Source organism: Cajanus cajan, chromosome 11 (genome assembly GCF_000230855.2).
Source record: "Cajanus cajan strain Asha chromosome 11, NIPB_CcT2T_4, whole genome shotgun sequence".
NCBI lineage: Eukaryota > Viridiplantae > Streptophyta > Magnoliopsida > Fabales > Fabaceae > Cajanus > Cajanus cajan.
Window position 1 is genome coordinate 2,405,001 of NC_138527.1, and position 16,118 is coordinate 2,421,118.

General features: G+C 31.9%; 2 protein-coding genes across 2 annotated transcripts in view; one reads left to right on the forward strand and one right to left on the reverse strand.

Moving 5' to 3' along the window:
- The window catches only part of LOC109799990 (GDSL esterase/lipase 7), a 1,666-nt gene extending 411 nt beyond the window's left edge, over window positions 1–1,255 (forward strand). Inside the window, exons 2-5 of the mRNA XM_083066742.1 lie at window positions 114–238; window positions 368–616; window positions 697–880; window positions 1,071–1,255. Of these exons, the coding sequence (XP_082922868.1) occupies window positions 114–238; window positions 368–616; window positions 697–880; window positions 1,071–1,255 (743 nt within the window). The remainder of the gene's footprint in view (window positions 1–113; window positions 239–367; window positions 617–696; window positions 881–1,070) is intronic.
- An 8,220-nt stretch (window positions 1,256–9,475) lies between these two features.
- LOC109818927 (B3 domain-containing transcription factor VRN1) lies at window positions 9,476–15,607 on the reverse strand. Its single transcript, XM_083066801.1, has 4 exons — window positions 14,232–15,607; window positions 13,376–13,742; window positions 12,031–12,218; window positions 9,476–11,155 (listed from the first exon to the last, which is right to left on the reverse strand). The coding sequence occupies exons 1-4, from the start codon at window positions 14,361–14,363 to the stop codon at window positions 10,892–10,894; spliced, it is 951 nt and encodes a 316-aa protein (XP_082922927.1). The 5' UTR covers window positions 14,364–15,607; the 3' UTR covers window positions 9,476–10,891.
- Window positions 15,608–16,118: the final 511 nt, after the last annotated feature.

A 16,118-nucleotide genomic window follows, 5' to 3' on the forward strand; every position in this document is an offset into this window, starting at 1 on the left:
TTATTCCTTTTTTTTTTATCATTTTAAGAAAAGTAATTACATGAATAAAAAATAATTTAGTATAATTGTTTTTCTAACCTATTCTGCATTTGTACAATTGTTCTTGTTCATAGCTATTAGCTTGGGTTTGCCAATGCCACCTCCATACTTGGGTGTGTCTGAAATAGAGAGATATCAAGTAGCCACAGGGATTAACTATGCATCAGCCTCATGTGGAATCTTGAATTCAACCGGAGATGTAAGAGCAAAAAAATAAAAATAAAAAAATAAAAAAATCCCCATTTTGTTATGAAAATGTGAATAATTAATTATTCTCGTTGCAACTCAATTGTTAATTGTTGACCATATTTTTATTCTTTTAATAAAGGGATCATGCTTGTCATTGGACAAACAAATTGAATACTTCACCTCAACTGTGAAGAACGATCTTCCAAGAATCATACAAAGCACAACAAAATTGAGGCATTACTTATCCAAATCCATATATCTACTATCAATTGGACCCAATGATTACATGTTGAATTATTTGAAAAATAATCCAATGGAACCCAATAATAATCTCAATCCAGAACAATATGCAAATTACCTCATAGAGGAACTGGCTTCACGTATAAAGGTAATTTTCAATTAAATACTTGAAGATTGAACATTTTTTTTTTCAATTATGTTTCCTTTACTTTACCCTTTATTTTGCAGAGAATTTATGATCTAGGAGCACGAAAATTTGTGATCAATAGTATTGGGCCAGTTGGGTGCATCCCTGCTATTGTCATTAGGACACCACATTCCGAATATTGCAATGAAGAAATCAATCAAAAGGTTAAGCCCTACTCAGAAAAACTCCCTGGGAAGCTCCACGATTTGCAAACCCAACTCTCAGGTTCATTGTTCATTAATTTGGACAGTTACAACTTCTTCATGAAAATAAGAAATTCCCCACAAATATTTGGTAAGCTTCCATTAGTATTCCCTTGTAAAAGAAGAAACAAAGTTCACGTGTTTTTTCTGTTTTACTTTGATAAAAAAATGCACTTCTTTGATGATTTTATTGACACTTATTATGATTTCAGGGTTCTCAAATGTTTGGGATTCATGCATTCAAGGAGCAAAGCCTTGTGAAAATCGGAAGGAGTACTATTTTTATGATTCTGCTCACAGCACTGAAGCTGCAACTAAAATATTTGCAGAGGAGTGTTTTAGTGGAACCCGATTATGCTTTCCTTACAATATTAAGAGATTAGTTCATGCGCATTAATACATCTATAGAATATGTTAAAATAATGTGTGTGCAACGAAAATTATGTCTCATGAGCATATATTAACTCTAAGTTATCATCTTTGAGATATTGTATTAACCATATTATATAAAAATATTGGACTATATGTTCTTCAACTTTTATATTTGTTAATTTTGTTTTTCATTTTTTTATCGTCTTCTGTCCATATACGATTAACGTAAAAAAGACATTTTATATCTTCATATATACTTTAAAAGATAAAAAAAAAAAAAAGTAAGTGGATAACGATGAGAGAATTTAAATAGTTTTTGAGTAATTTTGAAAATAAAAAAATAATGGTGTGTTTGGATGAGGAAGTTATATTGGGTAATTCATTTATTTGAAGAATTTCAAATTTCTTGAGGTGAAATGCTTTGTTTGGATGAGAAATTTACAAAGAATTTGAAATCCAAGCATTTGTGAAATTCCTTAAAATAGTAGAATTTCAAATTCTCCCAAAAATGGAAGAATTTGAAATTTCTCATATTTGTTTTTCTTATTTCACTTATATATTTTATCTTATCTCTTCATTCTTTTAATTATTGGATATTCAAAAATATTTTTAAAATTATTAAATATTATCTTATATTAATTTTTAAAATTATTAAATATTATCTAATATTATTTTTTAAAATTATTAAATATTTAAAAATGGATTAATATTTATTTTTATAAAATTTAATTTAAAAATCTCAACATATAAATATATTTTTATAATCAATTTTACTATGATGGAATCAAATTATCATATTCAACCTAACAATTTAAAATTTAAGAAATTTGAATTGACTCATCCAAACAAAATATTTTAAGAATGATAGAAATTGAAATAAAAGTAATTCAAATACCAAGAATTTAAAATTCCTTGAATTTGTAAAATTCCTCATCCAAACACACTATAAAGCTAAATAAAAAAATTATGGAGAAAGAAAAAGTAATTTGGGAGATAATAATTATACGAATAGAATTATCTACAAAATATATTCTATATACTAAATTGGTGAATCTTTTTATTATTAATATGATAAATACTATGAACACATTTTTCTTATTGGTTGAAATTTATTGAAACACAAAATATGGTGGATCTCACACTTTATTGTTTGACTCTCTCATAACTTTGTGATTTAAAAAAAATCTAATGAATAAAAATTAGCATGTTAAGTGAAGTGTGTTACTAACACTCCTGTTATTAGTATGTAGATTAACATATTATATTTTATAAAGATTTTGAATTTGTTATCAAAAGGCGAGTATTAATGATTATGTTGTTCTTAGTATAGAAAATAAAATAAAATCAAGTTTTCTTATTTCAAATAATTTTAGTATAACAAATATATATACATGAATAAAGGATAAATATCCAAAAGATATGATAATATATTAATTACAATTATTTGAATAATTCGATCACAATATCTTAACTAATTAGACCAACACCCCCCGGAAGATGGTGGTGGATGACGCAACATCAATCAATGACATTAACCATTTATGTTGTGTAGTGCCAAGGGGTTTGGTGAGAAAATCTACAAGTTGATGGTTAGAAGGAACATGAGACACTTTGAGTTCTTTCTTGGTAATTAAGTCACATACAAAGAGATAATTAATGGAAATATGCTTCATACAGAATGAAACACCGGGTTGGCACAAAGATATGTGGCTACAATGTTGTTAGAATAGATGATTAGCTCAGCAACAATATGAAGTTGAAGTTCCTAGAATAGCTCCTTCATCTAAATAATTTCAGTTATAGTTGATCCAACGGTATGATATTTTTCCTCCATGGATGATTTGGCTACTATTTTCTACTTTTTACAAGACCAAGAGATAGCATTGAGACCAAGGTAGATAATTTAAGTTGTAGATGATTTCATGTCATATGAGTCTCCACCCTAGTCTGAGTCACAAAATGCCCGTAAGTGAAGGTCAAAAGAATGTTCAAGGTGACGACCATAATCCAAAGTGTCTTTGAGGTAACAAAGAAGGTGTTTGATAGCTTGCATGTGAATTGTCGTTGGAGCATGCATTTATTGTAAGAGTTTGGAGACAAAATATGTAATATCAGGTCAAGTCAAAGAGAGGTATTTAAGTGAGCCAATGAGGTGACGATACTCTTGTGTGTCACATAAAGGTGTGTCACCACAAACAATGAGATCACCCGAGGTAGACATAGGTGTTGAGACTAGTTTAGCATCTTGCATATTGAATTTTGGTAGAATGTTGTGAATGTAATGGTGTTGTGTGAGGAAGATACCATTCGAGGTGGGAACCATCTCAATGCCAACAAAATAACTAGGTGAGCCAAGGTTTTTGAGCGAGAAGTTGTCTATAAGAGAGCACTTGAAAGAAGTAAGAAATTATAAATCATTACCTGTAAGTAAGAGATTATAAGCATAGACAAGGAAGTATGCTATGACCTGACCACTATTGTAAATGAACAATGATATGTCAGACTTTTAATTTGTGAAGCCAACACTCAACATAAATTGTTTTAGTGCATGAAACCAAGCCTAAGGGGCTTGCTTGAGGTCGTAGAGCACTTTGTAAAGCTTGTACACATGATCAGGGAATTGAGGGTGGAAGAAACTGGGAGGCTAACACATGTATATGTCCTCCTCAATGGTACCATATGAAGAAAGGAATTGTTGACATCCATTTTCCTCAAGTGCATACATTTTGAGAGAGCCACACAAAAGACCAACTTTATTGTTTGTGGCTTGATGACTGGGCTAAATGTGTCGCTGTAGTCAATACCTTGACATTGGTGAAAGCCTTTGGCCACTAAACGAGCTTTGTAACAAGCAACGGTGCCATCCATGTTATGCTTGATACACTATACCTATTTGTTGCCAATGATGTTGAAGTGATATTGTTTTGGGACCAAGGTCCAAGTCCCATTCACCATAAGTGTTGTGAATTCTTCAAACGTGGTAGATTTCCACTCATGAACTTTGAGGGTTTGAGAAAGGCGTGAGGGCTCAACTGGTTCTGATATAGGGAATTGTTTTTCTATATATAATTGTTTTGGTTTAAAGATTTTATTTTTGGAGCATGTGACCATAGGGTGGGTGGATTGTAGTTAGGCATGGCAACGGGGCGGGGTGGGGGCGGGTTTTACATTCTCCGTCCCTACCCTAGAAAATTTAAACCACCCCCGCCCCCGCCCCCGATACCCGTTGGGGGTAAAATCTGAGTACCCATCCCCGCCCCGGCGGGTTCGGGTTTCCTCGCCCCGCACCCGCCCCCGCTCCTATTTTTTTTCTTTTTTTCTTTTAAATAAATATAAACAAATTTTAAAAATAAAAGAAAAGTAAAATAATATAAATTTTTACATATAAATATTTCTAATTTTGGTTATATATATATAAAAATAATTTTTTAATTATATTATTAAGCGGGGCGAGTACGGGGGCAGGGGCGGGGCGAGTATTAACATCCCTGTCCCCACCCCCGCCCCCGATTTTATCAATCAGGAAAAACCCGAACCCAAACCCGATAAACATAGGTTTTCCCCATCCAAATCGGGCGGGTCCCCATAGGGACGGGTTAGATTGTCATACCTAATTGTAGTCATAGTTCTACAACAAGGAAATGAGAGTTGGAAGAGGAAGTGTGCAAGTTGCAATATTGAGGCACATTGGAAATATGTGGTGATGGGAGTGAAGAGTTTGAATTTGGATTAGTTTGTATGTTGGTTGGAGATAATGGTATTTGATTTGAATTGGAAGGATTGGTTTGGGGAATTGGTGATGGTGGGATTTGATTATTTAATGGTGGAGAGATTATTGGGATAGGTGACATTTGAAGATTTTACAGTGGAGAGATTATTGGGATAGGTGGGATTTGATTATTTATTGATGGAAGAATTATTAGGATATGTGAGATTTGATTATTTAATGGTGTAGGGTAGGTGAGATTTGATGGTTTAATGAAAGATTAGGTGGCAGTGATTGATGTAGATTTTGGGTATCAAGAGTAATATAATTTAAATTTGAATTTGACACAGGAAAATTTGAGTTGGTGGGGATGTTTTTGGTGGAGTAAGGAAACATATTTTCTACAAACTAAACATGACAGGATGTATAGGCTTTTTGTGAGGGTGGATGAAAACAAAGATGAACACTTTGTGTATTACTATATCCAATAAAGACACAAAGTTGATATTTTCATTGAAGTTTAGTACTGCTGTAAAGGGTAAGCCATGGAAAACAAGAAAAACTAAAAACATGTAATTTTGTGTAATTTGAAGGATGATTAAATAAAATTTCAAAGGGAGAATTCATTTTAAGGATAGGTGTGGGCATTTGATTTATTAAGTAACCGCCAGTTCGTAATGCATAAGACCAAAATGTTAATGATAATGATTCATGATGAAGGAGTGCACAGGTAATTTCAATACGATGACGGTGTTTGCATTCAAACAAGTCGTTATGTTGGGGAGTTTACAGTGGGGTAGTAAATTGAGAAATTTCATGTTTTTGAAGGAATGGTCCTAGTTTAATGAATTCTTCACCATTGTAACTATATAGTGTTTTGATTTTGCTTTCAAATTGGTTTTGATAAGGGATTTAAATTTGGGAAAAATTAATGAAACATCATATTTTAAATTTATCGAATATAACCATACATATTTAGAGAAACGATCAATAAAGAGAACATAATAAAATGTGTCATTTATTAACTCAATTGAGGTAGGAACCCATACATCAAAGAAAATAATTTCAAGAGGTTTATTGCTGGATAAAGTGGACTTGAAAAAGGTAAGCCGGTGACTTTTATTGGATAAACTTTCTAGACATGTGAGAGATATTGGGACAGAGTTGGAAGGAAGGATATGCTTGAGGACTTGAAGGTGGGGATGACCAAGACAATAGTGCCACATCTTTATTTACGGATGACTATGGACATTGTAAAGTGTAGGAGATGATTGCAACGTATACACTTGTCTCTAGTTTTTCCTTGTAAAAGAACCATTTTTGTTTTCAGACTCTTTACCTCAAAATGCCGAGGGAAAAATTCAATAGATACTGAGTTAGTTTTGCATAATTGAGACATTGAAATTAGATTTTGGGTGACAGAAGGAACATGTAAGATATGGGAAAGACGAAGGGAGATGATTGGGGTGGTAGATCAATTGAGCCATTATGTGTGATGGAAAGATCCTTACCATTGGCAATATGAAGTTGATTTGGACTAGTGTAATCATTGGAGATGTAGAGACTACTTATGTCATTGGTTACATAGTGAGATGCTCCAAAGTCTATAAGCCAAGAGGTGTTAAAATGGGCCTCATGTTGACTAAGATTGGCTTGATGGTGAGGATGATCAACTAGAAAATCATGTAATTGATAACATGTTTTAGTAGTATAACCTTTGCAATCATAATACTAACAAATAGGAATTAGGCATTTAGAGGCTTGACTATTATCTCTAGAAATGGAGCTTTTACAATTTGATGAAGAATGTTGTTGCTATGCTTTGACCCTTGGGAGTGATTTTTTGTAATTAGTAGTGGAAGGAAAAGATTGTTGTTGACCTTCATCACACTACATAAAAATTTCAAAATCTACCAATTTGTCAAAAAGTTCATCAAACAATAAAAGAGTGCCTCTATTGCAAATTAAGGTTATGAATTCACAAAATGATGGTCTAAGACCATTGAGAGTAGCAATGAAAAGATCAAGGTCATCAATAGGATGACTAATAAGAGCAATTTTGAACACAAATAATCATTGACAGTAGAGGTTCCTTTGGTGACAAATGAAGGATTTTCTTTTAGAGGCATTACATGAGTGCAAGACTTGTTTGTATAATGTTTGTTTAACGTCATCCATGAAGCGATAGAAGAAATGATTGAGGTCATGAGAAGTTGTACATCAAGTTGACAAGAACCAAGAAGAGTGAGGAACTAACATTTCCAATGGGTGTAGGCAAGACTGATAGTGACTGTATCTTTCATTGGTAGTTGGAGAGGGACAAGGTGTGTTGCTAGTGACATACTCGTAAAGATCATGGGCTTGTAAAAGATGAGTTATTTAAGCATGTCAAGTGTGTGTGGTGATTGTTAAAATTAAGTTTAATGGAAATAATTAATGTAAGCTCACTAGTGGTGACAAGCTCTACATACATTGTGGAAAAAGTTGTGCCATATGGAATAAAAAAGGAAAGGAATAGGAGAGAAAGATAATGTAAATTTTATTCTTTTGTTATTGCATTTTTTCATGTAAATTTTTGTTATTTTGTTTAGTTTATTCATTTATTATTTTTTTTCTTTTGAATTGAAAGATTGGCCAAAGGAAACAAAGAGAGATCTTGGGCTTGCAAAGGCCCAATAATAAATCAATTAAGAAACTTATTAGATCAACCTAGTTCATTGTAAATCTAATCTTGGTTACTAAAAGAAAGAAAGAAAATCAAGAGACACTTAGGTGTTTTTATTAGGGATGGCAAAGTGGGTCATGGCCTGTAGGCCGGCCCGTTGGCCTGCCAAAAATTGGCAGGTCAGGCCCATCATTTCAACCCGCCAAGCCCGCCAACCCGTCGAGCCAAATAGCGGGCCGGCTCGCCATAACCCGCCGGCCCGCATATATATATATTTTTAATTTAATTATTTTTATGTTTATTTTATTTTGATATAGAAGATGAGGATGAACATGATCAAGAAAAAAAGTAGAGACAACTTCTTTCAAAAGAGCTTCTAATATTCTTAAAATAAAAATTCAAAGTTAATTAATTGTAATTGAACTTGTTTTGTGAACTATCAAAAAATTTAGTTTATAAGTAATTTGTAAGTTTATAATTTGGTTTTGATTTTGGTGTAAGTGGACTAATTTCTATTTGATTTTGTTCTAAGTTTGTAATTTGCTTTTGTTGAACATATATTATGTACAATATGTATGCATTTTTAATTTCATATGGTTATATTTATTTATTTGTAGCAAAAAAAATTTATTTGAACATAAAATATATATTTTTTTTAATTTTTTTTATATGTGGACTGGCCCGCCAACCCACCAGCCCGTCCTTATACGAGGCGGGCCAGCATCCCCAGCCCATTTTACATTGGCGGCCTGGCCTGACCCAGCCCATTTTCGGCGGGCCGGGCCAAAACGGGCCGGCCTGGCCCGTTTTGCCATCCTAGTTTTTATACCAAGAAATTGTCATAAATTAAGAAGAAAATGAAATTAAAATATAAAATTGATGTCGAAAGAAAATTGCTAAAGATTGGAAAACTAAACAAAAACAAAAATATCCACCCAAACATTTTCACTAATATTTTTCAAAAGAAAATAATTTTTACAAAATCGGTAAGCTATATATAATTTTGGATTTGTTCGAAACCACATGTAAACATTGTATTCAGTTTTTATTTTATTTTATTTTATTTTTAGAATGATTACAACATGATTCATATCCAAAGCTTTATGCATAATATTATAAGTGTCACTAAGAGCACCTCCGGTGGGGGTGCTTGTTGTGTGTCTTACTTGTAAGCAACAGTGCTATTACAAGAAATTCTCGTTGGAGTAAACATACGTGACAACAACGGTTCTTATATTTTTTTCTTTGTTGCTTGTAGAAGCAACGGTTCTTAACCCTATAAAATTGAAAATGGAGAGATTTGATTGGATGATGTTCATCCAAGGTGGAACATGTTTTGCAAACCAAAAAAACTGATAAAACTTCCCTCACCTGTTATTGGTCTTGGTCGACTCCCTCCGGTGGCCATGTTCTCAGAGCGCATGCATGTCAGGAAACCTCTGCCACGCGGAACCCCTGACCGGACCCCCTCTACCGTGCAGAAACCCCTGACCAACCCCGTTAGCCGCGCGCACGAAACCCCCCAACGAACCCCCAAACCGCGCGCGCGCAACCCCCTGATCGACCGGACCCCCCAACCACGCACGCGAAACCCCCAACTAGACCCCTCAGTCGCGCGCAACCCCAGACCAGACCCCTAGCTGTGCACGCGGAAACCCCCCACCGAACCCCTCAGTCGCGCGCGTGCAACCCCTGACTAGACTCCTCAACCACGTGCGCGCGCTCCCCCCCGACCAGCCCCCTCTAGCACACGCCGCTCCGCTCGACCCGACCCCCTCTAGCGCGCGCGGCTCCGCCCCACCAGTCCCTGTCAGCCGCGCGCAAGTCTCCCCCCGACTAGCCCCATCTGGTGCGTGCCGCTCAGCCCCACCAGACTCCTCATCCTAGGTGGACCTTTGAGAGAGAGAGAGTGAATGGTGAGAATGAGAAATTTGAGAGAGAAGAAAAAGAGACGTTGAGGGAAGGTGACAAATAGAAAATGATAAAGAGAAAGTGAAAAGTAAGACTCGAATGAAATTAAAAAAAAAAAAAAAAAGACGTTGCATGTACCGTTGAGAGACATAGAGACGTTGGGAGAGACGTTGGGAGAACATATTTGGGAACGTTTTGGACATCATAATAACGAAAATTAGTGCATATTTAGTTTTCATATTTAATTTTTTTATAATTTTTGGTAATTCTTTTTATGTAATTTCTTTTATTATGTAATTTCTTTTTATTATTGTAATTTTTTTATTATAATTTTTTTTTATTATTCATATTTATATATTATCCATAATAATTAATTTTATAAAAATTTATCATAAAGTGTAGTGTGAGGTGTCAAAAAGTGTAGTATGAGTTGTAAAAAAGTAGGGGTACTTATAAGCAATTTTCATTAGAGCAAAAATTGTAAAAATATAATATGAATTGCTTTTGAGTGATGTGATACAGTAAGATTCATTTAAAGTAGTTGGGAGTTGCTTATAAACAGCTCTCATTGTAGATGCTTTTGTAATGATTGCTTTCAATTATTATAAATTATAAAAGAAGAAATTGCTCGTTTCAATATACCAGATGGAATTACCAGAATTTTTTGAGAGAGAATAATAACGTTCCATGTGTTTGCGGCAATCTTTTTTTAACAAAATGAAATTATTATTATTAAGGTAAGAATGGATTTAAGGCCAAAGGTAAAACAGTCGTTAAATAATTTTTATTTTTGAAAGTGGGGTTAAATACTATTTGAGCTACAAAACTACGTAAAAATTGGATGTTGAACATGTTGACCACTTTTTAACAAGTTGCACATAGCTAACACTATTTTCATTTCTCTAAAAAAAATTCTTTTTCAAAAATATGATAATGTAACTTCATCAGAATCTAGAGGTTCATCTTTTGTGCACAAAATATTTTTCACAATTAAATTTCAAGGGAATCAAATTGAACATAACACAATCCTCCTTAGCATATCATAAGCACAATATGGATAATATATATTATAACATAACTAATATATATATCGATGTTATCAACATTCCACTTGATTCTCTCAAAGAAGTCTTCTTCTAGTGAATTCTTTGACGAAATCCTTGAATTTATTCTCCCCTTCTCATACTGGGACTTTCAAAATCTGCAGAAACTACCACACTTTTAATACATACCAGCATAAAAACATTGAAACAATTGATGTTGATGTTAAGGAAATATTGCATAGAATATCAACAAAATAGACATAATAATAATAATAATAATTAATAGCTAGTAATAAATAAAGAAAGAAAACCTTGAAATTGCTCCGAGCTTGATACTTAGGTGTTTCGAAAAATAGTAACATTGAATGCAAAATCTGTGTCATGAGAATGAGTCATCTCAAATGCACAAACATCACCCTGTTTTAAATTGTATTCCTGGACAATTGATATCCAACCGGTATTAATAGAGATTCTGTTGTTGGTTTCACTGTACTTTAACCTAACTCGCCATGTTTTGTTCATGCCCTCACGAACCACAAGGCTTGCACTCCCTTCTTCCAACCCTTTCATATATTTTCTGGAAAAAGTTGTTGGTAGAACCTGTTCAATTCAAATCACTGGTTAACAAATATAATTAAAAAATAAATCTTCATTTTATTTAGTTATTTTAATTTTTTCTCTAATTAATTTAATTTTCTCTATATTATTATTTTGGTACACATCACACAATTTAGAAGAAGAAAAAAAAAGATACAGTATTGTCACGTGTATAAAAATGTGTAAAAATTTAATGTGGGCAATCTCAATAAGAATATATATACATATATACGAGGAGGGTTCAAATGATACCAGCGTAATTTTTACTCAATGTTACACCGCTCAATAATTTTATATTAAATGTGAATTTTGAAAATCCAATCGTTAGATTGAAAGTTCATATCTTTTAGATAATATATATCAAATTTTTGTTAAATTTGAACAATAACTTGAATGTAATCAAAGTGTTCATATTTTAGTATCATATATATTTTAGATCATATATATTTTTGTTTTATGAGAATGAAGTATCAAATCATCTTAGATTAATATAAAATTTTGTATATATGATTTAAAAGATATGAACTTTCAATCTAACAATTAGATTTTCAAAATTCACATTTAATATAAAGTTATTGAGCGGTGTAACACTTATACCGGTGTCGTTTGAACTCTCCTATATATATATATATATATATATATATACTAAATTGTTTTAAAAATTAAGGGACAAAAATAAACTTTTATTAATAAAAAGAGCGAATAGAATTAATAAATAGAATGGAGAATAAAATACTTTTATTGATAATAAAAAACTTACTGATATTCAGATGTTTTGAATTTTGTGAAGAGGATTAAAATGTTATTAGCAATTATATTGAAGAGAAATGTGTTGATTGTAAAACGTGCGAAACCGAAGGGATAACAAAAGAATATACCAAGTAATGTTGGATGTATGATTGAAACAAATGACGAGTGAAAAAGGGATGATTAGATTTGAACATATTGGCTCTCTCTGAAGCTTTGTTTCCTTCATTGCCTTCATGTGCCTTCTTCTTTCTCCTGTATCTGTTACATTCATTTCTTGACCCAATTTTACCATTCACCCACCTTCCTCTCCTAGCCCCTGCAAAGTTTCTTAAACTATTATTTCAGCATTGTAATTTACAAATATAGTATTAAAATAGTGTATTGCCATTTCCGATCACAAAGGAAGTCTTATACCTTTGAGAAGGCTATGCACTCTTATTAACACTCAATCCACTTTTTATTTATTTATTTATTTATTTTTTTAGAAATTTAGGGTTTAATCTCTATTAAGGATCGTATATAAGATGAATATTTCTTTTTTAAAATATTTATATTTGTCAAAATTTAGTGACTAATTTCTATTAAGAATAGCATATAAGATGAATGCTTCTCTCTTAAGTTATTATTTAATGATTAATTAATCTCTATTAATAAAAAGTGCATACAAGATGGATGCTTATCTCTTAAGGTATTTTATTTCATACATAAAGGTAAAATTTATGGCAAAATTTATATCTTAAACAATTCTTGACTAACATTGGCATAATAATATTTAAGGTATTTTATTTTATATTTGTATTAACTAATATTGGTATAATAATTATCGATTAATTGATTTTATTTAAAATGAGTAATTTTTTGTTTTGGTCCCTTAAAATTTTTTTGTCTGTTTTTTTATCATACAAAATTGAAATTGTTATTTCTAATCTATTATCAAATGACTAAGTAACTACCTCTATTGACACAATTTTGTATATAATATATGATATTAACATATGACATCACCATAATTTTTTAAAAATCCTTAAAATGAATGATATCTATCTACATTAAGAATATTAAAAAAAAATAATGATTTTTTTTTTGTTCATCCCTGAAGTATAACGCGGCTGCATACACAAGGCAGGATTCGAACCCCTGACCTTTCTTAAGCGTGGATCAATCCCTACCGCTGAGCCACACGATTGGGGTTAATGATTTTAGAGAGATAAAAATAAAAAATAAGTATTTTTATAGAGATTAAAATTAAGATTTGTTCATTTTATATATCTTTAATGTTTTTCAAGATAATTTTAAAAGAATGAAAAATAATGAATTTTTTTATAGAGACTAAAATCAAATCTCACTCATTTTATAATGATTAAAAAATATATTTAAATCTAAAAATTAAATCCCATCCAAACTCTGAAACATTGAAAATGAAAAATAAAAACGAAAGAAAAAAATATAAATGACGAAATTAAAAGAAATTACCTGGATTGGCTTTCTGTTTTCTAGGTAATGGAGAGTCATCATCAATCTCTTCAACATCTTCATGAGATGTGTTGGTCCCTTCAGCATGATGTGTGCTACTGTTACTTGTTGGATAGTCTATTTCCAAAGCACTCCCATCAAATATAAGAACTTGAAATTGAGATCCTCCTTCATATCTAAAAACTAAGAAGTGCCCATTACTAAGGGAATAGTGTTTTGCGAAATTTTCCCAACCTTTCTCAAAGTAAATATCATCATGGTCACATTTTGTCCAATGTACTTCCCATTTAGCACCATTTGGGAGCTTCAGCATTACTGGGTTTAATAACTCTTCCCCATATCGCTTCACAAAACTCCTAGGAATCATCTAATAGAAAGAAAAAAAAAGAAAAAAAAACACTTTAAATACTATACAATATTGCCATAAATAAATATTAAGCTACATTCTTGATGAAAAGGAACCATGCATGGTAGTCATCATATTCATAGTACTCACTAGTCATTTTTATGTGTCACAATTATGCACTTAACATTATTGATTATAGTGTTGAATCGAATTTAATATCGATATCTTATTCTATTTTCTCTATGTAATGAAATTTGAAGGGGATGAAAGTCGGTTGCTGATGAAAAATTCAACCATTATATATTATTCCATACAAATATAACAAATTACTAATGTACTGAAATATCAATCTTGTTCTTAGCAGCCATTAAGATTATATCTGATAAATCATAACGTATTGAAATAGTTATCATTATTAATTTGCTGAATCCGATCTTCTAAAGTGAAAATAAAGTATGTTATTAGCAACTTATTGAAAGAAAGAAAGAGAGGGAGAGAATGAATAGTTACCATTTTTCCATCTCGAAGGGTACCTTCAAGAATAACCTTGAAAAAATGGATGTTATCACAATCTTGATCACGATTTTGAGAAGTCATTGCTTTAAGGTGAAAGCTAATCGTGACCTCTGATTTTATAGGCATGCACGGTGATTCTTAATGGTTTCTTAAAATAAATCTTTAAACATTTTATTTTCAGCCCTTAATTTATGCATTTTTAATTACAATTTTTTGAGCCAAAAATCAAGTATTGCCTTTCTACATCCTGTAACGTTCCATCATGGCATTAATTTATCACATGCCAATATGCATTTTCATCTTCTAAAAACATTTTTTTTTACAAGATTAAGAAGGAAAAGAAAACAAAAAGAAAATGGAGAAAGTAAATTAAGTTAGATTATTTTTAAAAAAAATCAATTTAAATTTCAAACATAAATTGAAAATCCAATACATAATAAATTATCATGTTTGAAAAATCTTCATTTGAGAAGATAATAATTTTCGATGACTCTTGAAAATGTAAGAAAATTAATATTCACCAACTCATTCATCAATAGTGTCGGATTACACATTTTCGATGATTCTTGAAAATGTAAGAAAATTAATATTCACCAACTCATTCATCAATAGTGTCAGACTACACATTTATAAAAAAATATTATTGTGAAGACAAAAAATAAGAGATACAAATATCTAGATGATAGCAGTGGTCGTATGATGTGCAAGCTATAAACTCAGTCAAGAAACATTAGTATAGGGTCTTCCTAGGAATAAAGACGAAAAAGCAAAAAAAATTATATTTTAATATTTTTTTTACAAATATAATGACATACATCTTATAGTGATACAATACGTGCCATTAAAAATTATTTTTACCCATACAATAAATATGATATATGTTGGTATATTGTTAAAAAATGTGAGTATAAACTAGTGATACAAAATATTTTATTAAATCTCATTCAAAATCAACACTAAAGGGGGTGTATTGGATTAGGATTTTAAACGACTTTTTTATTAAAAAAAATCTTGCGGATTTTAAAAGACTTTACAAGATTTTCATGACTTTTAAGATTTTGCAAGATTCTACAAGACTTAAAATCAGAATTTTAATGGATTCTATAAGACTTTTAAATCAGAATTTTAATAGATTCTGTGGGATTTTGTCAAGTTTTGACATTTGATAAGATTTAAAAAAAAATCATACATTCAAATTTAAAAAGAGTCAAAGATAAAAAAAAAATAATGTCTAGATAAATAATAATAATTCTTCATAATATCCTATCCTCTTTTTATAGCATCCACTATCAATTGTAACAATTCATTGGAATCCTCCTTGATCCAAGCTTCATACAATAGTGCAAAAAAGGGTATTTACATCACCCAATTTACGTCGGAAACAGTAAACACCGACGTTGTAAAAACGAGGTGGCAGTTTCGTAATTAAGTGGAGACTAATTTACGTCGGACCCCCCCTAGTCCGACGTAAATGTGGGAATTAATGTCGTAGTCTCATAGTGCGACGTAAATTTACGTCGGACTAGAGGGGGTCCGACGTAAATTTACGTCGGAACCCCTCTAGTCCGACGTAAATTTACGTCGGAACAACGAAACCCGACGTAAAATATGGCCCTATATTCCCCACCTTTGTATTTTCCATTCCCGCGCTCACAATTTACAAACAACCCCTCTCATTTTCTCTGAATTTCTGAGTCTCCCACTGCGTTTATTGCTACATTCAACGTATCCAAGTCTCTAAGTGTCTGCACGTTGGTCGTTTGAGGTTAGTTTGTTGTCCCCGTAATTATTTTGTTTTTTTTTGCTATTTGTTCCGCTGGAACGGCCCGTTCTCCTTGCAGAACGGGTCGTTCTCCTTACAGAATGGGCCTTTCTGCAAGC

Coding starts and splice junctions, on each gene's coding strand:
- LOC109818927 (XM_083066801.1), bottom strand. CDS start 14,363: ATGCCTATAAAATCAGAGGTCACGATTAGCTTTCACCTTAAAGCAATG. Junction 13,743..14,231: donor CCCTTCGAGATGGAAAAATG/GTAACTATTCAT, acceptor TCTTTCTATTAG/ATGATTCCTAGGAGTTTTGT. Junction 11,156..12,030: donor CATACATCCAACATTACTTG/GTATATTCTTTT, acceptor TGAATTGAACAG/GTTCTACCAACAACTTTTTC.